The 24,581-nt window shown below is 50.3% G+C and overlaps 1 protein-coding gene across 2 annotated transcripts; it reads left to right on the plus strand.

The window, feature by feature from the left end:
- Positions 1-351: 351 nt before the first annotated feature.
- Positions 352-23,779, plus strand: Cacng8 (calcium voltage-gated channel auxiliary subunit gamma 8). Of its 2 annotated transcripts, none has more exons than XM_036186648.1 (5): positions 352-855; positions 3,550-4,011; positions 18,725-18,808; positions 19,637-19,777; positions 22,360-23,779. In XM_036186648.1, exons 2-5 carry the CDS (start codon positions 3,834-3,836, stop codon positions 23,115-23,117), a joined length of 1,161 nt encoding a protein of 386 aa, XP_036042541.1. In that variant the 5' UTR covers positions 352-855; positions 3,550-3,833; the 3' UTR covers positions 23,118-23,779. The 2 variants fall into 2 exon arrangements, with proteins under 2 accessions (XP_036042541.1, XP_036042549.1); XM_036186656.1 differs by lacking the exon at positions 352-855 and adding an exon at positions 1,583-1,670.
- The last annotated feature ends 802 nt before the right edge of the window (positions 23,780-24,581 follow it).

Genomic DNA, 24,581 nt, shown 5'->3' on the forward strand with positions numbered 1-24,581 from the left:
CCCCTTCCCATCCTCTCAGTCTCTCTCTTCCCATCTGTCTCTCCTCCCCCTTCTCTGGATGACTATTACTCGCATTCCCTTCTGTTGCCCAGACCCGGACCCCCTCTTCTTCTCTCCTCCCCACACCCGCCCCCAGCCTCCCCCTACCCTCTATTTCTCCCTCATCTCTTGCTGTTCTCTCTCTGTCTCTCCTCCTGCTTCTGCCCCCTTCTCTCTCTGGATATTTCTCTCTGTGTGTGTCTCCTCAACTTCCTTCTGCTACCAGTCACTGCCTCCCCCAAATTCTTCCCTCCCCCACCTCTGTTCTCAGTCTCTGGGTCTCTCTCTCTCTTTCCGATCTCCTTGTCTCTCTCCGTCTCCCTCCCTCTCTGGATCTGTCTCTCTTCTTCCTCAGCTTCCTCCTGCCACTCAGACCCTGCTCCCCAACCGCTTCCCTTCCCCCCTCATCCCTCTCCTCTCGGAGGCTCCCCCATCCCTCAGCAGCTCCCCTCCCCCTCCCTCCCTCCTCCCTCCTTCTCTCTTCCAGCTCCGCACTTTACCCAGCGACACGAGAACCAAATTGTCTCCTCACCTTTTTTTTTTTTTTTTTAAAAGCCCGACCCTCTCATTCTGACGGCCCAAGCTCCGAGCTACCCCCAGCTCCCCTCCCCCTCACTCTACACCCCCATTCTTCATACACCTCCTCATCTCCATCCCCTCTCAACCAGGTCGGACGCCTGGGTCCCTTGCTGCTGGGGGAGGGGGGAGCAGGGAGAATTGGGAAGCCCAGAGGGGTTTCTGGGGGGAGGGGTGCTGGCAGCAGGGGCTGGACGTCCCTCCCCAGTGCATCGGAGAGTTGACCTGTCATTAACTGAGGTGAGAGATCTTTTTATTAATCGGAGGTGGGTGGGTGTAGATTTAAGGTTCCGTGAATCCCCCTGATTCTGAGGGGGAAAAAAAATCTAGTCTCTCAAACGAAGGACTGTGACCCTCTTCTATCCAGAAGCTTTAGAATTGGGGGGGTCCTCTATTCCGTTTTGCTTTGCAGATGGACTCAATGAAGAGTCCCCAAAGCCAAACAGATTGTCTCTCAAATTGACAAAAATGAAAAGCTCTTAAAATCTTTATGATGGAGAAAGTCGCTCCTGGTCCCTTTCCTCCTATCTCAGGTTGTAGGGCCCATGAGGCTTGGGAAGAAGGTACATGTTGGGGTCAGAGCTCATGTTCGTGGAAGCGGCAATTGGTTAATACAGTGGAGGTGGCTGCTGTGGTAGTGGTGAGGGGTACAGGCATGTCCAGAGGCAGGTAAGGAAACTCAGTCCAGGTCAGGGGCCAGCCTTGAAAATGGGAAAGCTGGGAATGCCCCCAGGAAGGGGCTGTGAGTGTGTGTGTGTGTGTGTGTGTGTGTGTGTGTGTGTGTGTGTGTAGGCAGGAGCACACGTGTGGGGCACTAGGCCCTGTTGCCATGGAGACACCCCCCATAGACAACCTTTCTCTACAGCCCCTCCTGGGAGCAGACCCGGTCCAGGGCCAGCTGGTGGGGGCGGTGGAGCCAGAGAGGAAACTGGGAGGCCAAGGTCACCCTGTGCCGGGACCCGGGTTTTCTAGTTGATGCCTCTCATCCTCAGAGCATCCAGACTCCTACTTACAGGGGGATTTGGGAAAGAAGTCGGGGGAAGAGGTTGAAACAGGTGAGGGAAACACAGCCAGGAAGAGGCACTGATGGTATGGATCTTCTCGAAGAGAGAAATGAATGGACAGGGAACAAATTATCCATAACGGAGTTAGTTTCGTAGCTTTCTTTTTTTTTTGTGGGGTGTGTGTGTGTGTGTGTGTGTGTGTGTGTGTGTGGTGTGTTTGGGAGATGATAGGGGTTAAGTTTCTACACAGGTGAAACTGCTATGGGAAAGGACTGGGGATCTTCCAGAGAAGTCTGCCGGGCCTGTGGAGGGGATTTTCCTTCGTGAAATAGATCCTGGAAGCTGTGGTGCGTGGTAGAAGTGGGCAAAAGAGAAGGGGATTCTCTGTGATGTTAAAAAAAAAGTTGGGGATGACAAGTTCTAATATGTGGAAGAGAGTGTGGGGTTCAGAATTACCTGAGAAGATCTAGAATCGAGGGGATCCCTTGCAGTGTAGACTACTGAGGCTGTGATGAGTTGTCTCTGCCGAGGGCAAGAGCCAAGGCATGCTGGGCAGAACAGGGGAGGGTGATCATATTTTCGGACAGGTTAGCTATTAGAACATTTCTGAATGGGAGGAAATTGGGGTCTGGAGGAAGCGATGGCTGTAGTGGGAAACCTTGTGAAGCTCACAGAGCAAATTTTTCTTAATGGAGGAGAGAGCAACGGGAAGGATGAGTGTGTGTGAGTTGTAGGGAGAGCAGAGGCCAGGTTCCAAACACTTTTAAGCAAGACTAAGTGCAGAGTTTTCTTTGAGTCAAAAACCTAGCAGGGCGCTGGGGTTGGAAGGGAGGTGGATGAATGAGGCACGAGGGTACAGGAGGGACTGTGAGAATCTATATGACAGAGTTAGGACATATATGCATCTTCCAGAATCTAGGGGATTTGGAAATTCCCCATGGAGCTTTTTAAACACCCTAGGTGATTGACTACTTCTCAGCCCCATTAAATTGGGATTTCTCGGGTAGGAGTCCTGCATCAGAATCTTTATTTAATCCTCTTGCACATTAAAGATGTGTCCAAGGTGGTAAGGCCAATCCTGAGACACCAGGCCTATGTAGAGGAAATGGGGGAGGTGTTAGGACTCCTGTGACTAGTGAGGCTCACTTGGGAAGGTTTTTTTTTTTTTTTTTTTTTTTTTAAAGGGATTGGGAGATTTATTTTTCCTAAGTAGAGGAAATTATAGGAGATATGCCAGGTGTCGGTGAGTGACAAAACCGGAAACTTTAGGGGAGGGAGGTATTCTGTCAAGGAGGATAAAAACAGAAACGTGGAATTAGTGGGCAATTTTTGTTTGTTTTCCTTTAGGTGGGGGTGTCCAGTAATCCAGGCTGGTCTTCAGCTTGCTATGTAGCCAAGGATGTCCTTGAGCTGATCTTCCTACCTTTACCTCCTGAGTGCTGGGATTCTGTCCCATTTATATTCTGGTTGGGATTAAACCCAGGGCTTTATCCATGCTAGGCCAACTCCCACCAGCTACTTCCCCAGCGACACTGTGGCCCCTAAATTGGAGTCCCAGAGGCAAAATTGGAGACCTAAGAATAGGCTTTTCCTGAGCAGTGGTCCTTCTGTGTGTGTGTGTGTGTGTGTGTGTGTGTGTGTGTGTGTGTGTGTGTTACTGTATATGAGAAGGCTGGTAATGGGACCGGGAAAACTAAGGAGTGAGCAGAGGCAAGGGCCTTCTTAGGAGGAGATAACAGTGGCGTTTGAACCCAGAGTTGGCTTCCCAAAAGGACAATGGTGATCACAAGAGAGGAATGGAGGGTGCTGGGTCATGACCTCTGAGTCTGTGGACTCTCTTTCAGTAGAGTCTAGCAGGAAAGCCGTTTTGGCTCTCCCCTCAAAAGAGGCCGTCTCACAGAACTAACTCCCTCTGTCTTGCCCCCACCAGCTGGAGACCATGGCTTCACTCTGACCTCCGCCTCTGCAGCCACCTGCTCGCTGCCCCCCCCCCCTCTGGCCCCTCGAGGCCCCCCGCTTCTGCCTGTGTTGTGACCCCCCCCAGCCGCAGGCACGGCCCCACCTCCGCTGCCCCGGTGGTGGCCCACGGCCCCCCGGCTGCCCGTGGTCAAACTGGAGTCATTGAAACGTTGGAATGAAGAGAGGGGTTTGTGGTGCGAAAAGGGCGTTCAGGTACTGCTGACCACCGTAGGCGCCTTCGCAGCCTTTGGACTCATGACCATCGCCATCAGCACTGACTACTGGCTCTACACACGAGCTCTCATCTGCAATACCACCAACCTCACCGCAGGTGATGATGGACCGCCCCACCGTGGGGGCAGCGGCTCCTCGGAGAAGAAGGACCCTGGGGGCCTCACACACTCAGGTCTCTGGCGGATATGCTGCTTGGAAGGTAGGGTGCAGGAAGGCCCTGGCTGGCCACCCTCGCTGAAGCCTGTGCCTCCAGCAAATTGACGGCTAGTGTGTTGTGAGTCTCCATCCCAAGGTCTCCAGGGGCGAGCTTCCCTGCTGGAAGTACTATGATTCCACGCATTCCTCGGTGCTACCTCCCAACCCTCTTCTGGGCTTCTCTGTTGATTTTGATTTTGTATTTTATTTGATGATGGGTATGGATGCTTTGCCTGCAGTTTCAACTCTGTGCCACGTGCATGCTCGGTGACCTTTGAGATCAGAAGAGGGTGTCGGATCCTCTGGAACTAGAGTTACAGATGGTTGTGAGCCATGTGGAATTGCCATATATGTATTTGTGTGTGTCAGTGTTTTGCACACGTGCATGTGTTCAAGTATCCATGTGTGCCTGGATTTAAGAGTCATTAAAAAGTTGTAAGCTGTGTGATATGGGTGCTGGGAACTGGACTCTGGTCTCTTGGAAGGGCAGGGAGTGCTCTCCACCGCTAAGTCACTTCTTCAGCCCCCTTAAATATTTCTTATCCCATCTATCATCTGTCTGTCGTCTGTCTGTCTGCCACCTATCTGTCTTTATCTAGTGTGTGCAAGTTCCAGTGTGAATCTGCAAGTCAAAAGGCAACTTGAAGGCGTTAATAACCTCCTTCCATTGTGTGGGTCCCAGGAGGGATGGGACTCAGGTTGTCCCACTCGGCAGCAAGCACCTTCACCCACGAGCCATCTCACCAGCCCTGACCATTCTTGCCCCTTCTCCCTGTCGTCACTCTCCTGTTGGCTCTGTGGGTTCCCAGAACTGAAACAGAGCTATGCCTTCTGACTTCCTCTGGTCCTTCTTCCTCACCCTCCTTCTTGGAGGTCTTCCTCTCCTCATCTGCAGCCGGTAGCTGCTCTCCCCACAGGACTTCTCCCAAGCTCACGTCCTGGTCTTTCTAGTTCTCTTTTGGACAGTTCTACCTCATCCTCACGGCCTCATGCCTTCCTCAGCAGACTCCTGGGGTGCTTCTTTGTCTCTGACTCCTTCTCTCCCTCCAAGTGTTTTCTCTGCTGCTTTCAGGCTCAAACCTATCTCCTTGCCCGGCCCCTCTTGTCCAGGACACACACTGTCTCCCCCTTCAGCTCCTTCTCTAGCCCACCCTCCACGCCAGTAATTCTCTCCTGCACATTTCAGGTGTGCCTTTCATGCGTATAGAGGTGTTGGGCTGGGAAGCAGGACTCTGGGTGCCTTACCCTGTGACCCCTATCCTTCCACCTTTCTGAACCTCTATGCGCTCATCTGTGGCATCGAGGAGTAGACCAGCAGCCTGGAAGCTCCTGCCTTACCACCAATAGCTGAAGTTTTTACACTTTTTTTTTTTCTCTGTTGCCCCTGACTCCTCTCACCTCAAGTAAAGAATGGGTGGGCTTTGAAGATGAGTCTGTGAAATGTTTCATACTGGGAAACCAAAGTCAGTCACCAACGATTCAAAGCAGCAAGACTGCTCCCTAAAGAACTGCTTTCTGCCTTCTGGCGAGCTTTCACAGAAGATCTGATTCCCAGGGCCGGTGTTCAGAACTGACCCCTACTGGCCCGATACGAGTAGCAGACACTTTTTCAGATCTGGTTACAAAGTCAATCAGCTGTCACAGTCACCTCTGCTCACTGTCATCCCACATCTCTCCTGTTCTCTGTTACCCCCACCCCCACCAGGGGGACATGTCACTCACGTCCACTCTTTTGGTCTGACCAGGCATGAAGTACGGAGCCAACTATGGGAGTTTGCAATCGAACCCTCCATGACAGTGTGTGCCATCCATCCATTCATTCACTCACTCATTTATCCATGTATTTATCCATCCACCAGTTTTTATTGGCTTTAAACTGTGTAGCAGGCTCTATACCTTTTAATTTTGTGTGTATGTATCAGTATGGGCTGAATGTGTATCACAGTGTACAGGTGGATATCAGAGGAGAATTTGTGGGAGTCATTTCTCTCCCTCCACCATGTAAGTTCATAGAACTGAGTTTAGGTTGTCAGGCTTGGAAGCGAGCGTCTCTACCCACTGAGCCATCTCCATGGCCCCCAGGTTCTCCCTGTTGGCTCAAGAGCAATAAGGGGCCCAAACACATACAAATATCTGACTTTAAGTATCTTCTGCTTTGCAAGGAGAGAGAAAGACTAACGGAAATAAATAGAAAAAGCAGAAACGGAGAGAGGGAGATATCAGGGTTATACATGTGAGTTAATCAAGGAGGCTGGGTGGCATTTCACATCGCAGTTAACATTGCTTGGTGGCCTGAAAGAAGTGAAGTTGGAGACACATGGGTGTATGGGCTGTGGAAATAGTAGTTGCAAAGGCCCTGAGGTGATCATGAATCTGCGTTTGGCTGCCAATGGGAGGCCAGTGTGGCTGGGACACAAGTGGAGGAGAGAGGAATGTGTGGTCAGGAGATAACAGGCTCTTGATGTCACAGATTCATGTGTATCCCACAGAAGATCCAGCTTTTGCTTGGAAGTGGGAGCCATTGACTGCTCTGGAGTAGGGAAGCCATGGGAGTTGGCTGAAGTTCTAACAGGATGGCTCTTGCTGTTGCTTTGAGAAATGGCTACAGGAAGGGTAGAAATGGAGAATTGGGAGCTGTGGTTTGAATTCACAGTATATTCCAAAGTTCCCCGTTGGAAGGCATTGCTGATGGAGCAACTGTGGGATCTGAGAGAGAGAGAGAGAGAGAGAGAGAGAGAGAGAGAGAGAGAGAGAGAGAGAGAGGATAAGGGCTGTCTTGGAGGCGGGGTTTCTGAACCTCAGCCCTGGTGACATTTTGGAACTGAGAATTCTGTGTGGCGGAGGCTGAGCTGTGCACCGTAGGATGTTGATCTGCTTCTCTATTCTCTGTCTAGTCCCGCCCACCCCCCAACAGTTGTGACAACCAAAATTGTAAATTGTCTCCATACATTATCTACATTCCCCTGGGGAATTAAAAAAAAAAAAATCACCTTAGGTGAGAAATCCCATGTGATGACGAAGCTTTGACCAGAGCACTTGTCAATGAGGGACGCCTGCTCATGAGATGGAAGAGCGGGCATTTTGTTTAAATTCCTTTGTTTTCTCTTATTTCTCTCATGATCAAGGAGGGATATCACCGGCTCAGTTGTGAGCATGTCAGATCTAGAATGTTTGCTAAGAAATAAAAGTTGTGATGGGAGAGGCAGCATTCCTGAAGGGCTTACAGCATGCAGAACGGTAATTGTTTCAGGCTTTCTGTGGAGCACAGGGTCGGTGTGGCCGCTGCTACTGAAAACACCCATGCTCCACCTGAGTGTGGCTGCCGTCCAGCTGAGCATCATTCATGGACACCAGCGTTTGAGTTTCATGATCTCGGCTTTGCTCTTCTGCTTTTTGCTCCCCTTCTTCCTTCCTTCTCTCCGCTCCTCCATCTCCGTCTCTTCTTTTTGTGTGTTTTGTTTGTTTGGGCTTTTTGAGATAGGGTCTCATGGAGCCTAGGCTGGCTTCTAACTTGCTATGTAGCCAAGGCTGGACTTTGTTTTTTAAATAAGAAGTCTATGCAGTCTCTTTTAATTTTATTTTTATTATATTTATTTAGTGCGTGTGCATGCGTGCGTGCGTGCGTGTGTGCGAGAGAGAGAGAGAGAGAGAGAGAGAGAGAGAGAGAGAGAGAGATGCATGCATGCCGTGGCCACATAGATTGAAGTCAGCAGCCACTCATGGCAGCTACTTTTCTCTTCCTACCATGTGAGTTCCAGGGTAGAACTCAGATGTGACAGCAAGCACCTTGACCCAGGGAGCCATTTTATGGGCCGAGACAAGATCCTCTTGTCTCTGTCTCTTAAACGCTGGGATCACGCCATGAGTCCCCACACCTAGCTTATCATTTTTTTGCTTTTGAGAGGACTATGTGATGCAGTTTAGGCTAACCTTCAATCCCAGCAGTCCTCCTGCCTCAGCAGCCTAAGTCCTGAGACTACAGGTATGAATCACCATACCTAGCTTTTCCCCCAGTAGATTGAACCCAGGGCCTCATGCGTAGTAGGAAGGCGCTTTATTCCTCAGCTATATCCCCATCTTTCTTTTTATTTTGAGACAAAGTTTCACCAAGTTTCCCTGGCTGGCCTTGAACTTGCAATCCTCCTGCCTCAGCCTCCCAAGTAGAAGTAATAAAAGGTCTATGTCAAAAGGTCTGGCAGAATTTCAGATGCCAGGACACCCCTCCCCCTTGACACTTTCTCCGTCCTTTAGAAACTGAAGAAGCCGTCCTCAGTTAGGTTTGTTCCGTTTGCCGTCCTTCCCTCCTCTTGTTTCAGCCTGTTAGAGATGTGGATGGAAGGCTGGGGTCAGGGAAGCAGCCTGGCTGGAGATGTCAATGTGCTGAGCATCAGTGCATGAGTGGACCAGAGTTACCTAAGAGAAAAAGAAGAACTACAACGACTGAGTTCATAAAGTGCTTGCTTTGCAAACACAAGGACCTGAGTTAAATTCCCCACAAAAAAGCCAGACAGGGTGGCAAGTGCTTGTAATCCCAGCGTTGGGAAGGTAGAGACTCAGGCATCGCTGGGGCTTGCTGGCCAGCCTAGCCTCTAGCGAGAGGCCCTGTCTCAATGGAAGTGGTGTTCCTTAGAACCACATTCAAACAGCAAAAGAACAATCAGACAAAAATCACTGGAAGCCAGGCCGGATGGCCCAACCCTATGATCCTAGCACTCTGGGGGCAGGATCTCCAAGGCAGGATCCATGCTCCAGATGGGCCTACGCTACATAGCAAGACCTTGCCTCAAAAGGAAAAAAAAAGACAGTCAAAAGGTGTTCTAATTTCATTTCTGTTGTTATGATAAAATACTCTGTCAAAAAATAACTTAAAGGAGAAAGAAACTTTTTCATCTTTTTTTTAACTTTCTTTTTATTTATTCTTTGTGTCTTTCACATCATGCATTTCCATTCCATTCCTTTCCCCATCCCTTTGTATCCATCCTTGGCCCCTGCAACCTCCCCCAACAATAAAATGAAATTTAAGAGGGGGATAAAAAGAAAAAAGAAAAGAAAAAATGGAAAAAAGGAAAAAAATCTCGTTGTGGAAGCTGGAGGGTGACACAGTGAGTCACACAATAAACCCTTTAGTCCACATATCTCTACTTGCAAGTGTTCATTGCAGAGAGTCATTGGTCTGGTTTGAGGCCTCTGGCTTCTGCTACACTATCAAACCTGGGCTCTCACTGGGACTCCTCTTGGATAGCCTGCTGTTGCCTTGTGCTGTGGAGATCCTGCAGCTTTGGACCCACAGGACCAGTCCCTTCACTTGCTCCCACAGATCATCAATGGGCCTGAGTAGTTGCAGGGTTGGTCAGCCTGCCAGCTCCACCTGCTCCTTACCACCAGGATGAGCTCTTCAGCATTGCACCAGCTGGTTCACCCCTTCCAGGGATGAGCAAGGGGCGGGACGGTTCTCCTGCTCTCATACCCTCAGGGTCGGCTCTCCCACACTTGGACCAGCTTACAGTGGTTTGTTGCGGGGAAATCAAATAGCTCTTCACATCACATCCACACATCACATCACAAGAGCTGAGACAAATGAATGCATGCTGCTGCTTGCTTGCATAGTATAGTAGTGCTCAGTTTTTGTCTCATACAACCCAGGACCTCAAGCCCAGGGAATGGAACCACCCACAGTGGGCACATCTTGCCACCTCAATTAAACCAATCAAGACGATTCTCCACAGACATGCCCAAGCACCAACTTTGTCTAAACAATCCCTCGTTGTGACTCTCAGGTGACTCTAGGTTGTGTCCAGCTGACAAATAAAACCAACTCTCACAAAGGGTTAAAGCATGAGGGAGCTAGAGAAATGCATCGCAGGAGAGATGAGAAAGGATCGGATGTTGAGTTTAAACTGGGGAAGTGGGTATGCTGTAAGCCAAAGGAGGTTAGTGTGTCATGGAGCTAGCTTGTGAAGGCTGACTTGACTGTTACTGTACCTGCCATTCATGTGTCACTCAAATAACCCTGCTAAAGAGCTACCGTCATCACCGGCATTGGCTCAGAGAAGCACCGCAGCTCGCCCAGAGTCACACAGTTAACACATTGTAGCAACTGGATTGAAACTTAGGTCCAGAACAAAGCAACAAAACATCAGCTTCCAGCTGCCTGGGTATTGAGATGCGTAGAAGGTGGACCTTGAGTGGGTCTGGGAATTCTGGGACTCAGACTCATCTTCCTGTGTGACATCTGAAATGTTATAGAATTTTGCCTTGAGGCATAAACTCTAAAATAAGACAGAGGGGGCTTGCTTTTCGTCTGCCACTGAGAGCAGTGTGACCTTGGGCTGTACGTATATTTCAACTTTTGCATTTTCATTTCCATTATTACAAAAGGAAGATCATAGTTATGTCTTTAAAAAAATCTTTTATTTATATTTTATGTTTGAGTGCTTTGCATGTATACCTGCATGCCAGAAGAGGGAGTCAGATCCTATTATTGATAGTTGTGAGCCAGCATGTGGGTGCTGGGAATTGAACTCAGGACCTCTGGAAGAGCAGCCAGTGCTCTTGACCACTGATCCATCTCTCCAGCCCCCCAAATAATCTCTTATTCACAAGGTCAGGGGGAGTCTGCATTGGTATGAGTGAAGAGCTCAGAGGCCATCAGGTGCTGCCCACCCAGGTACTATTGTTTACTTCTTACTGTTTTCTTCTTATTTCAAGGGATTAAATCCAGAATCCTTCCTCCCTCAGCAGTCAGCACTGCCCAACAGAAACCTAACATATTAGGTATATATAACTAATTTTTTCCTAATAGACGCCTTAGAACAAACAAAAAGGAGCAGGCAGCGCTGGGGGTATGCCTCAGTGTAGGGCAACTACCTAGACCTTCCCACTTCTGTGAGGGCTTGAGGGCAAAGTTCAGTGGTAAATCACCTGCACAGAACCCACCAATGAGGGGTTGGTTGCTGAGTGGAGTGGGGTGGCTCAGTGGTAGAGCACTTGCCTAGAATTCACCAGTGAGGGGCCTGGTGGTGTGGTTCAATGGTAAAGCGCTTGCCGAGAATCCACCAGTGAAAGGCTCAGAGTGGGGCTTTGTGGTAGGGTGCTTGCCTAGAATCTACTAGTGGGGCTCCCTCGTATTTCACTTGGGCTTGATTCCCAGCAGTAAAACCCCAAAACAGGTGAACTTAATATTTAAGCAAGTGTGACCAAAATATCTCATGTAATCCATGAGAAACCTTGCTCCCCTCATGTCCTCTTTTTATGAAGTCCAGTGGATTTCCCCCTCATAACCCATGTCTGTTGCTGCATTGAGGTGGTGGTACCCACACTGGACAGCTGTGTTCCAGCCCCTTCCCGAGAACTCTCAGCTACACTCCCAGATCCTCTCTGGGGATTCAACAGCCTGGACCCACGGCCCTATTTATTGCTGCTGACTCTGCAAATCCCCGCGTTCAGCACTCTGCCTGCCTTATTATCTCATTGAGTCTTTGCAATTGTGCCACAGGGAAGGTATTATTATGGCTCCTGTTTGTCAGATCTGCAAGCTGGAGGCCTGAGAAAGGAAAGTGACTCAGGCTGGGGCACCCACAGTGTGAGGCATGTGAAGGACGAAGTGTGCTGGACCTGTTTTTCACGTGTCCTGTCCACGGCTGTGCGCTGCCCTTAACCATTACAACATTGTCTGTTAGGCTGGTCCTGGGCACAGGGAAGGAGATGTAGAGACTCAGGGACATCCCTGTACATGAAAAGCTCCTATCTAGCCCAGGATTAGAAAGATGGCTCAGCAGTTAAGATCACTTGCTACTCTTCCAGGAGACCAGAGTTCAGTTCTCAGAATCCCTGTCAGGTGGCTCATGACTGTAACTCCAGTGCAAAAGAGATCTGAAACCCTGTTCTGGCCTTCAGGGGTACTCGTGTGCACATAACTACCAGTTCCCAATTAAAAATAAAATACATCTGGGCCAGGTGTGGTGGCTCACGCCTTTAATCCCAGAGCTTGAGAAGCAGAGACAGAGGCAGGCGAATCTCTGTGAGTCTGAAGACAGCCTGGTCTACACAGTGAGTTTGAAGACAGTCAAGGCTTTGTAGAAAGACCCTGTCCAAAACAAACAACAACAAAAACGAACACCTGGCAAAATAAATGGATGAATGAATGAATAAACAAACAAACAAATAAATAAAAATCTTTAAAAAGTTCCTCGCCTACTGGACTCAGGTCCTAGAAATTGGTACATTCTGTAACCATCACAGGACCTGTGTTTCATGTCTCTGAAACCTCACCAGAAACTTATAAAGCCACAGTATCATCTTCATTTCTCAGTGGGGAGACTGCGGCTCAGAGGCATTCTGTTTCCTTAGAGCTGCATTGCTGGGACTCGGCAGGTCTGGGATGGGAGTCCAGAGAAGTTGGCTCAGAGCCTGAGTTCTGTGACCTCCAAAACCTGGCTGTGATTGAACCTCCTCCCCAGGATGCTGCATCTGTGTGAGGTGGGCAGCTTCTTCAGCACCCCGTGCCTCCGTTTCCTCGTTTATAAAACGATGAGCCTGTCATGGTATACTTTAGAGGGTTGTGCAGAGAATTGAGTAAGTTAACGAACCCCTTGTCAAATGCTCAGCAGTGACAGGTACGTGGTTAGCAGAGAGGGTATTGTTACTGACAATGTGTTAGATTCTTTAATTTGCCTTTGTGTGTGCTTGCATGAGTGTGTCAGGACGACTTGAAGGAGCCAGTTCTCTCCCACCGTGTGAGCCCTGGATATCAAATTTGGATCAATAGGCTTGGTGGTAAGTGCCTTTACCCCAAGCCATTTTGCTCAGGTCCCATCCATGACCCCCTGTTTTGAGGCAGAACCTCATGGTTTTGCTTCCCATCTGATGTGACAAAATACTCAACAAAATCAACTTAAGGGGTGCAAAGTTTATTCATTTGCCTCAACTCTTGGCTTCAGTCCATCATCATCGTCATGGAGGGGGCTTAAGGCAGGAAGGCAGCTAATCACATCTCAGCCAAAGTCAGGAGCGGAGAGCAATGGATTAACACATGCATGCTAGTGCTCATCTCGATCTCTCCCATTACATATGTCTGTCTGTCTGTCTGTTTCTTTACATTTGGGTGGAGGGGAATTTACACCATGGAGCATGTGTGCAGGTCAGAGGATGACGTGGTCAGACTCGGTTCTCTCCATCCACCACATGGATTCCTGGTATGGAAACCAGGTCACCAGGCTTGACAGAAGGTACCTTTTCCTGCCGAGCCGTCTTCACTGTCTATAGTTCAGGATCTCTTGCTCAGGAAGTGGTCCCACCCACAATTAGACAGGTCTTCCTACATCAATTTAATTCAGAAATCCCTCACAGATATTCTTGGAGGCTAACCCTAATCTAGACAACCCTTCATAGCTATTCCCAGAGGCTTGCCTCCTAGGTGCCCAGTTGATCATTAGCACCATTGAAGTATCCCAGGCTGGCCTGGAACTTGGCGTGTAGCAGAGGATGGGTTGAGCTCTTCTTGGTGGTTCTTCTGTACCTCCTGAGTGCTGGTGTGTGTGAACACGATTGGTTTGTACAGTGCTGGTGATGGAACCCAGGGCTTTGTTCAAGTTAGCTGAGCACCCTGCCAACTGAACTATGTGCCCAGCCTTCGGTGTGTTTTAGTGACCAGACTTACGTGACTCTTACCATTCTGAGGTGGAAACCTGAGACCATCATCTTAACCCAGTGCACCGTCGTGGGTGTGCTGATGGACAAGATTTACCATTTAGGAGCTGGGGAGATGGCCCAATTGTCTAAGTGCTTGCCACACAAGCTCTGGGACCTGGGTTCAGATCCCTGGCACCCATGGACATAGCACTAGAATCCCAGCACTGGGGAGGCAGAGATAGGAGGGTCTAGGGTTTGTTAGCCAGACAGCCTACCTGAATTGATGAGTTCCAGGTGCAGGGAGAGACCCTGTCTTAAAGAATAAGGTGGCGAGTGATTGAGGAAGACACCCAGAGTTGACCTCTGACCTTCACTCACTCACACACACACACACACACACACACACACACACACACACACACACGGGGGGGGGGGGGGAGGGAGGGAGGGAGGGAGAGGAAGAGAGGGAAGGGTAGAGAGAGGGAGAGGAAGGGAGGAAGAGAGAATTTACATTCAGAAGACATTTTTTCCTTCTTTCTAAATAGGGTCAAAGTATACATGTTATAAATTTATCATCTTACTAATTTAAAAATATTTACTTAAGGATGCAGTGGTAGAAGCCTTTAATCCCAGTACTCAGGAAGCAAAAGTAGGCTGATCTCTGTGGGTTCAAGACCAGTCTTGTCTACACAGTGGGTTCCAGGAAAACCAGGGCTACAGAGTTGAGGCCCTGTTTCAAAAAAGTTTACTTACTTATTTGTGTTTGTGTGTGTGTATATGTACATGTGTTCTTGCTTGCTTCCATACTGGAAGCATGTCATGATGCATGAGTGGAGGGCAGAGAGCAACCTTCAGGAATTGGTTCTTCCCTACCTTGCTGATACAGGGTCTTTCTTGTTTCTGCCATGGTGCATAGTCTAGGCTAGCTGGCCAGTGAACTTCTGGGTGGTTTCCTGTTTCCATCTCCTATCTCCCTACCATAGTGTGGGGATTACAAATGTGTGCAGCTGCATCTGGCCTGTTACACGGGTTCTGGGCATCAAATCAGGCTGGCAGGTTTACACCGCACATACTTTCACCTACTGAGCCATCTCTCTGTTCAGAGAGAGCAGTGATCTCGTTTTCTGTTACGGTGGTGTTTTGCTTTGCTTTGCGTCGAGACAAGGTCTCACACAGCCAGGTAGGCCAGGAGCAGGTTGAGGCTGTGGATGACCTTGAATGGCCCATCTTCCTGATTCCTGGGGAATCGAACCCCAGTCCTTCGGTATGCCAGACTGGTGCTCTACCCACTGAGTTACATCCCTAGTACAATCGTACTCCTTGTTAAGCACACAGATCAGTAATGCTGAGTGCAGTCGTTCTATAACAAATCTCCACAACACCTCAGAACCTTGTAAAAACTGAAAGGCATTCATCAAACCTTTCTCGACCCCCTCCCCTCCTCTTGGTCACTACTATTCTACTTCCTGTGTTTGTGAGTTTGGTTTCCCCGGGTGTCACATGGAAATTTTTATTACACTTTAAATTTATTCCTCGTTTTCTGTTTTATGATTTTTTTTTTTTTTTTGAGAAAAGGTTTCTCTGTATAGTCCTGGCTTTCCTGGAATTCATTCTGTAGCCCAGGCTGGCCTCGAACTCAGAGATCTGCCTGCCTCTGCCTCCTGAATACTGGGATTAAAGGCGTGCGCCACCACCGCCTGGCTTTAAATTTATTCTTAGTGTTTATGTATATGTGTGTGTATGTGGGTGGGTGAGTATGCCTGTACCAATCATGGGCACGAAGCAGGAGGACAACTTTGTGGAGTAATTTTTTCTCCTTTAACCATGTGGGTCCCTGGGATTGAACTCGGATTCTAAGGCGTGGTGGCTTACAGGCTGAGCCATCTCAACAGCCAAATCATACAGTTTTTGTCTGTGTGGATGACTGATTTCACATAGCATCATGACCTCGAAGTTCAGCTATGTTGTAGCAAGTTTCATAATTCACTTTAAAAACTTTTATTTTTTAAATTAGCAAATACCAATGATACACAATGATGGTTTAATTGTGACAGTTTCATACACGTCACGATTTCATTTTTAGAATGAAATTTGCTGTTGTGGTTGTTTTGATTTTTTTTTTTTTTTGCTTGTTTGAGGTTGTTCCTTTGTTTTGTGTTTTTGAAACAAGGTCTGTCTGTGTACCCTGGCTATCCTGGAACTCACTATGTAGATGAGGATGGCCTCACATTTATAGAGATACTCCCACCTCTACCCCTCTGAGTAGTAGGAAGGCATGCACCACCGTGCCCCGCTTGGAGTGGGTTTGAAAACAGTCTTGGGTAGTAGCCCAGGTGAGTCAGGAGCTGGCTAAGATGACCTTGAACTCATGGTGCTCTTCCGGGGATGACAGGCTTATGTGTCATCATCCTGCTTTAGGAGGTTCTGGGAAACCAAACCCAGGTCCTCTGGTGTGCTAGACCAACACTCTAGGCACTGATCTTCATCATCAGTATAATTTTTTTTAGATTCATTTATTTATTTATTATGTGCATAGTGTTCTGCCTACATGTATGCTTGCAGGCCAGAAGGGGGTGCCAGATCTCATTACGGATGGTTGTAAGCCACCATGTGGTTGCTGGGAATTGAACTTAGGACCTCTGGAAGAACAGCCAGTGCTCTTAACCACTGAGCCATCTCTCCAGTCCAGTATAATTCCTTTTTAAGGGCTGAGTATACATTACATTTGCTTTGTCTTGTGCATTCATCTTAGAAGAGAATTTGGGTTGTTCTCACCTTTTTACAAGGTACTATGTAGCCGAGACTGTCCTTGACTCAAAATGTAGTCTAGGATGATCCTGAATCCCTGATCTTCCTACATCCACTTCCTAGATGCTGAGATTACATGAATGTTGCTAAGAACATGAGAGCATTAATTCCCCTTTACATTGCTGTTTTCAGTTCTCTCAAGTTGAAGTCCAGAAGTGGAGCTGCTGGGTCATGTAGCATTATGTGTGCCCTCAGCCGTCCAAAGAGGTCATGGGATCCACTGGAATTGGAGTTAGGGACGGTTGTGAACTGCCATGTTGGTGTTGGGAACTGAACTCAGGTCACTTGCAAGAGCAGCAAGTGCTCTGAACTACTGAGTCCTCTCTCCAGGCCCCCTATTTTTCAACTTTTTGAGGCCCATCTTCATTATACTGTGTCCCACAGTGGCTGTACTACACTTTATTCCTGCCAATAGTGTACACAATTTTCCAGTTTCTCCACATTTTGCCAACACTCATTACCTGATTTTCTGCCCTCTGCCATCCCAGATGACAGGATGGTATCTTGGGCTGAGCGTGGTACTGCACACTTAGCATCCCAGCACTCAGGAGAGGAGATGATGAATTTGAGACCAGCCCTGCTACATAGTGAGACTCTTCTTCATCAAACCAAACAAAAACAAAACCAGAAGACAGAATCTCATTATAGTTGTCTGTGTTTCCCTAATGATTAGTGACAATGAGTATATGGGTTTTTTGTTTTCTTTGTTTTACAAGACAGAGTTTCTCTGTGTAACCATCTTGGCTGTCCTGGAACTCTCTCTGTAGACCAGGCTGGCCTTCAATTCATAGAGATCTGCTTGCCTCCATCTCCTAAGTGCTGGGATTAAAGGCATGGGACAACACCGCCCAGTTTTGGATATGTTTTTTAAATTTAGGTGTGTCTGTGTATGTGCATGTGAGTGCAGTGCTCACTGAAGCCAGAAGAGGGCATCAGATTCCCCCAGAGTTACAGGTGGTTGTGATCTACTAGATGTGGGTGTTGGATGATAGAACTCAGGTCCTCTGCAAAAATACAACATGCTCTATCTGCTGAGCCATCTCTCTGGTCTCTGACTTTTTTTGTTAGTATTGTTGTTTTGTTTTTCGAGACAGGGTTTCTCTGTAGCTTTGGAGTCTGTCCTGGAACTCGCTTTGTAGACCAGGCTGGCCTCAAACTCACAGAGATCCACCTGCCTCTGCCTCCCGAGTGCTGAGATTACAGGTGTGCGCCACCACCGCTCGGCTCTCTGACATCTTTTAAAGAATTTTTGAATTATATCTTTCTATCTATCTATCTATCTATCTATCTATCTATCTATCTATCTACTGATTGTATGTGTGCATGCCTGTGTGTTCACCTTTGAGAATGTGCACCATAGTGAACATCTGAATTTTGGAGGATAACGTTGGGAGTTGTTTTTCTCCTTCTACCATGTGGGTCTTGGGAATGGAACTCAGATTGCCAGGCTTGGTGGCAAACTCCTTTATCCACCAAGCCTACTTGCTGGCCCCCAAACACTTTTTATTTTCATCTTGGCCTCTTCACTCATTCTTTCATTACAAGTCCATTCCTCCCCACCCCCCACCTTTTCCTGTCTTATAGTACAGGCCAGTCTCTAACTTGCTATGTAACTGAGGACAACTTTGAACTTCTAAATTTCCTGCCTCTCTCTTTCCTGGTGCGAAGAATACAGACGTGTGTACACCACAATACCCAGTTTATGCTGTGCTGGGGTAGAACCTCTGGCCTTGTACATATCAGGAAAGCACTCTATCATTTGGGGCTACATACCCAGCCCCCATTGCAAGTATTTATTAAGCATGTACTATAGGTGAGACAGTGCTTGAGAAGATGGACATGCATTGATGGACACGCCAGATGCTGGCACTTCAGTGGTGTGTGTTTGAACACGTTGGTGTGAGTTCTGCTTCCTTCAGCCATCAGTGCTGATTTGCTGAGCCTTTCTGTGCCTTATTTTCCACATCTGGACAATGGATAGTGTCTAGGGTTTGTAGTGCTGTGATAAGACACCATGACCAAAAGCAACTCAGGGAGGGAAAGGTTCATTTCATCTTACAGCTTACAGTCCATCATGAAGGGAAGTCAGAGCAGGAACTCAAGGCAGGAACCTGGAGGCAGGAACTGAAACAGACACCATGGAATAGGGTACCTAGTGGCTTGCTCCTCATATCTTGGGGTCTGGGGGTGTGCGTCTGAGAAGGGGAGGGTCTTCTCAGAACACTGAGGTTGCCCGTCCCAACCTCTGAAGATCCCACCGTCCCCACCCCCTTCTCCAGGGTTGAAAAGAGGTGTCTGCGTGAAGATCAACCACTTCCCGGAGGACACGGACTACGACCACGACAGCGCGGAGTACCTGCTCCGTACGTGGGGGTGGGGTGGGGGGGGGGGTGGAGGGGTCCGGGGATCCAGGTGGGATGAGGAAGGATGGTACAAGTGCTCGGAAGTAGAGGGGCAGAGGAAGGGGACTGGGCGGAGCTTGGACCTCACTACCCTGTATTAGTTTCCCGACCAATCCAGGTCCAGATGCTCTGCTCCCTGGACCAGAGGGGCAGGCCCAGCGGGGGATCCTGGGTGATGATTGGTCGTTCGATGTCTATGGCCGGGCAACTTTATATAGTAAAGAGTTGTAGATTGGCTGCTGCTCTGGTCCAGCAATCTGCGGCCGGGCCGGACTACTCCCCCGGGGAAGCCTATGCTGCGATTGGGCTGTGATCCTGAGAACGTAGCAGAGGCTTAATTATGATTGGCTGCTTTAATCAAGCTCAGAAATAACAGAATCTGATCATCCAAGGTTGTAGGAACGAGTGGGAAAGAACGAGTGGAGAGGGAGAAACAAAACAAGGGGAGATAGAGAAGGACGTACACACAGCGAGGGGGAGAGGGATGAAATATGGAGATACAGGCGGAAGAGGGATGAAGACAGAGGGATGAAGAGTGGGAAAGAGAAACGTGATAAAGGTGCAGAGAGAAGGGAGAGAAGATGGGGGGCGCGCAAAGAAAGAAACTTTAAAAACAGGAGGGAAAATGAGACAAAAAAGAAAAGAACCAGAGAGGCAGAATTAGTGAACTAAATTTAACTAAGCAAAGAGGGAAGCAGGCAGGAGGCGCGGTGGGCCCGGGGCGCAGTGGCCCGCCTGACCGCCCTCGCTCTCTCCTCTCCTTCCTTCTCTATTCTTCCGTTCCCTCAGGAGTGGTCCGGGCCTCCAGCATCTTTCCGATCCTGAGCGCCATCCTGCTGCTGCTCGGGGGCGTGTGCGTGGCTGCCTCCCGCGTCTACAAGTCCAAAAGGAACATCATCCTGGGCGCGGGGATCCTGTTCGTGGCAGCAGGTGAGAGGCAGAGGGAAGGGGCGGCGGGCTACCCACGGACGCGCGTGGGTGGCTGCGTGTGCATGGGCGCATGCGACTGAAAAGCCATCCTGCCCCAAGCGCCCCCTGGGGACCGGAGCTTTCCTAGGCTCCTCCCATGATGCACTACCTCTAGCTCGGTACGGTAGGTTTAGGTTTAGTTTGCGCCTGCCCAGACTAGCGTCTGTGGGTAAAGTGGGAGGCAAGGAGGGGAGTTCCCTAGCTGTCCTGGAGAACTAAAGGAGACGTCTGGGATGGAGGCGGGGACCTGAGACACTTGGCGTCTAAGGATAGGGAGGTGGCCTTAGGAAGACAGGGACTGAAGAGGAAGACATTGACCTGGGTGGATACTAAAAGGGGCTGGTCCTAAGAAAAACCTCTAGGCCTCTCTGTGGGTCGAGACCCTTTGAGAGGTTGAATGATGCTTTCGTAGGGGTCATATATCAGATATCCTGCATTATGATTCATAACGGTAGCAAAATTAGTTATAAAGTAGCAACAAAAACAATTTCATGGCGAGTGTGCGTGCGGGGGTGGGTGGGTGGTGGCGTCACCACAGCACTCGGGATTGTATTAAAGGGTCGCAGCATTAGGAAGGTGGAGACCCACTGCTCTAGGCCTTGGAAACTGAAACTGAAGGTGGGCAAGACTAGGCTTTGTCTGTTTGAGGAGGAAGGCCATTTTCTGGAAAATTCAAAAGGAGAGAGGTTACGCAAGACAGAAGCTAGACCAAGGCCAGAATGTAGAGTTGGTTACCGCAAGAGCTAGGGCCTTGGGTTGTGCATGTGACTGGGTCGATAGTGTGCACAAAGCCTTGGGTCCCATCCCCAGCCACATACAACCCCAAGTGTAATGCCTGCCTGTAATCCAGGAGGATCAGAAGTTCAAGGTCATCCTCCGCTACATGAAGAGTTTGAGCACTGCCTAGGCTTTGTGAAAAAATATCAAAATAAAGACATCCCCCACCCCAAATAAAACTGGCCTAGGGTAGCAGACACCAGGATAATGAATCTTATGGAGCAGAGCTCAGACCCACTCGCTAAGGGTAAGATTAGGGCTGGAGAGTGGGGTAGAAGGCAGAAAAGGCTCCCTTCTACACAGGGATGTAGTTTAGACCAATGGAAATGGGGCTTGCTTTAGATCCCCAGGATGGTTTAGACCAATGGGTAACAGGATTTAGCTTCCTCCCACCACGGTGGAGATTGGATTAATAAGGGCAGGGCTTACAATCCTAGAAGGAAGTTTTAACATATTTAACTAGCAGAGTGTGTGTTGTGGACAGGGGTGGTCGAGACCTGCACAGGGAGGAGCTGGTTAGGTCCAGGAGAGGTGTGCGGCAGAGGGCCTGGGGATTAGAAAACTGGAGGTTGGGCCGGGAGCAGAAGGGAGGTTTATCCTAGTAAAAGCAAACGTAAGACTGGCGAGAGCGGACTAGACTTGTTACCTAGGTCAGCACTCCATAGTGCAGGGAGAGGTAGGTCAGCAGTGGGCGGAGCCTAGAGATTTAAAGAGGGATTACGTCATTAGCAGCAAAAAGGAGCCCAGGGAGGAAGCAGTGGAAAACACGGGTTTATACTTTGGACAGGACCTGCAAACCAAGCCTAGGACTACATCACCAAGGGTAGATTTGAGACCAGTCAGTGTTGGGCTTAGATGTGCTAGGGCAGAGTTTGGAGCCATGAGGCCAGACAAGAAGGGGCAGAACCTGGACTTCCTAGGGGTGTTCAACCTAGGCCGCGGGAGGAAGCAAGGTCATTAGGACAGGGATGGGCTGTTCTCAGCCATTGTCAGGACTCTCCAAAGTAAGGTCTGAGTCTTGGGGGCAAGGCCTTGGCCACATAGGGGTGCAATCTAGACCCATGTAGGTAAGGCCTGTGGAACTGGTACACAGAGAAGGGGCCAGGGCCAGGTAAGGGTGGGGCCAAGATTAAGTGGGGGTGGTGGTGGCGTTAACACAGACGGCAGAGGCCAGACCTCCAAGGGAAGTATTTTAGGCCAATGGGGAAGGGGCTTAATTACATTTCCGAAGTGGGGGTTTAGACCAATGAGGGTAGGGAAGGCTTAGATTCCTGAAGATGGCTTAGGCCAATGGGAACAGAGCTTGAACTCCTCGGGTGGAGTTTTGACTACAGGAGGCCGGCTTAGATTCTTGAGGTGGAGTTCGCCCATTGTAATGGTACTTGGGGTGAAGTTCAGACCAGTAGTAGTGGGGCTTAGGCTCTTAGGGTAGAATTTAGTCCAGTATGGGTGGGGCTTAAGTTCGTGGGTGGAGTTTAGTTAGCAAGGCTAAGACTGCTGGAGTAGAATTTAACCCGGTGGGAACAGGGGCGGGTTTAGACTCCTCAGAGGGGTTTAGGCCAATGGGGTGGGGCTTAGACCAGGTGGGCAGGACTTAAGACTCCTGAGGTGTGGTTTAACCTAGTGGGAACCCGGCTTAGACTCCTGGGATGGAGCCTGGCCCAGGGGAGGCCCCGGTTTAGACTCCAAGGGGCTTAAGACAGCCAGGGGACCTCGGGCCCTGGCGGCAGCGGCCTCGAGGCTCCCACATGACCATCTCCATCCAGGCCTGAGCAACATCATCGGGGTGATCGTGTACATATCGGCCAACGCGGGCGAGCCGGGCCCCAAGAGGGACGAGGAGAAGAAAAACCACTACTCCTACGGCTGGTCCTTCTACTTCGGCGGGCTGTCCTTCATCCTGGCCGAGGTGATCGGCGTGCTGGCCGTCAACATCTACATCGAGCGCAGCCGCGAGGCGCACTGCCAATCTCGCTCGGACCTGCTCAAGGCCGGCGGCGGCGCGGGCGGCAGTGGCGGGAGCGGCCCCTCGGCCATCCTCCGTCTGCCCAGTTACCGCTTCCGCTACCGCCGCCGCTCCCGCTCCAGCTCCCGAGGCTCCAGCGAGGCATCGCCGTCGCGGGACGCGTCTCCCGGCGGCCCCGGAGGCCCGGGCTTCGCCTCCACGGACATCTCCATGTACACGCTCAGTCGCGACCCGTCCAAGGGCAGCGTGGCTGCGGGGCTGGCGGGCGCCGGGGCAGGCGGCGGCGGCGGTGTGGGCGCCTACGGCGGGGCGGCCGGAGGCACGGGGGGCGGCGGGGCGGGCGCCGAGCGGGACCGCGGGAGCGCAGCGGGCTTCCTCACGCTGCACAACGCCTTCCCCAAGGAGGCGGCGTCTGGCGTCACGGTCACGGTCACCGGACCTCCCGCTGCGCCCGCGCCCGCGCCGCCCGCTCCTGCAGCGCCCGCGCCTGGGACCCTGTCCAAAGAGGCCGCCGCATCCAACACCAACACGCTCAACAGGAAAACCACGCCCGTGTAGGGGCGCGCGCCCTCGCGGGGAGCCGGGGGGCGCGTCCGGGGCGCGTGCGCGGGCGCGCGTGCAACGAGGCCGCCGGATCGGGGTGCCCCCCAGCTCTATCCCCGCGAGCGCGCTGGACACCGCTGGGCCTTCTAGCCCCTCCCCGCGCCCCTCCGCACCCTCTACCCTCGGGCGTGGGAAGCCCGGTCACGCTCCGAAGCAGGGACCCTTGGGGAGGGGGACGGGACGGGAGAAGGGGCTCTGGCGTGGGAGCGCTGTGTTTTATTTTTGTGTGGGGGGCATTTCAAGGGAGGGAGGGAGGGCCGTGGTGTTTTTTGCAGTTTTGAGATGTTTTCTTTTTAAATGTTTTGCTGTGTGCATGTGGGGGCGGGGCGGGGGGAGGGAAGGGAGGGACTCCCAGCCCAGCCCAGCCCAACTCCTGGAGAGGGGCTCATAACACATGAATATAGAGTTACATCTACAACTATATATACACATGTTCTGTATAAAGAGACAGGCCAGCAGAAGGCAAAGGCCGAGGGAAGGACGCGCTGACATTTAGTTCACTTTTTCACTCATCTTTCGACAAGGGCTTATTAAGCACCTACTATGTACCAGGTGATGGGTACAGAAGGCGGTGCTAGGGAGGAGGGGACATAAACGCAGGCGCATCCATTCATCCATTCCTGGAAATTTTATGTGTGTGCGCGCGCAACCGCTAGGCATAGTACACGAGGGAAGAAAATAGGGTCCCTGGTGTCCTCAGAGAGTTTACATCTTGTACATGAGACGGCCGTTAATCACAGAATCATGTACCTACCCAGTAAATGAGACGTAGAAATGTAGAGACCCGCTGGGGCTTTAGCTCTCAGTTCATAGAGTGCTGTCATAACACAAGCCCTGGGTTACATCCTTAGCATTCCATAAACTGGGTGTAGTGGTGCCCACCTGTAATTCCAGCCCTTGGGAAATGGAAGATGAAAGCTGGAGGATCGGGTTCAAGCAAGGCCACCCCGGGCTGCACGCTGAGATTGAGGCAAGCCTGGACTATGAGACTCCTGTAGTTTTCAAAAGGCATGCCCAGGGTGGGGTGGGGTGGCGTGGGGGTGAATATGAGATGCTTCAGAGTGCTCGAAGCTAGGGTAATTAACTCAGCCAAGTATATTGACAAAGAACGATACTAGCTAGTCAGACCTGGAGTGAGGTGACCCAGGCAGAGAATTTAACACACCAAGGTCCTGGGACAGGACGCAGCTTCCAGGGTGTCCCGAAGCATAGTGAGCCAGCTAAGGCTGAGTGAAGACAGAGTCTGCAGACAAACTGGTTCAGGACTCCTAAGTGACTTATTATAAGTCAACATGGAGGCCACGAAGTGGCTTTAAGCAGGAATGGAGCACAGAGACAGGGACTCAGAGGTAAGAGTGAAGAGGCAAAGGCTCCTTGTGGGAGGCAGAATACTCTCAGTGTTTGATGTTCAGGAGTCCA

This window comes from Onychomys torridus, chromosome 1, assembly GCF_903995425.1.
Source record: "Onychomys torridus chromosome 1, mOncTor1.1, whole genome shotgun sequence".
NCBI lineage: Eukaryota > Metazoa > Chordata > Mammalia > Rodentia > Cricetidae > Onychomys > Onychomys torridus.

Bases quoted from the DNA above. Each gene is read 5' to 3' on its own strand.
- Cacng8 (XM_036186648.1), top strand. From the start codon at position 3,834: ATGACCATCGCCATCAGCACTGACTACTGGCTCTACACACGAGCTCTC. The intron at 4,012-18,724 runs GTAGGGTGCAGG...CCCCTTCTCCAG, and splicing joins GCGGATATGCTGCTTGGAAG to GGTTGAAAAGAGGTGTCTGC. The intron at 18,809-19,636 runs GTACGTGGGGGT...CCGTTCCCTCAG, and splicing joins CAGCGCGGAGTACCTGCTCC to GAGTGGTCCGGGCCTCCAGC.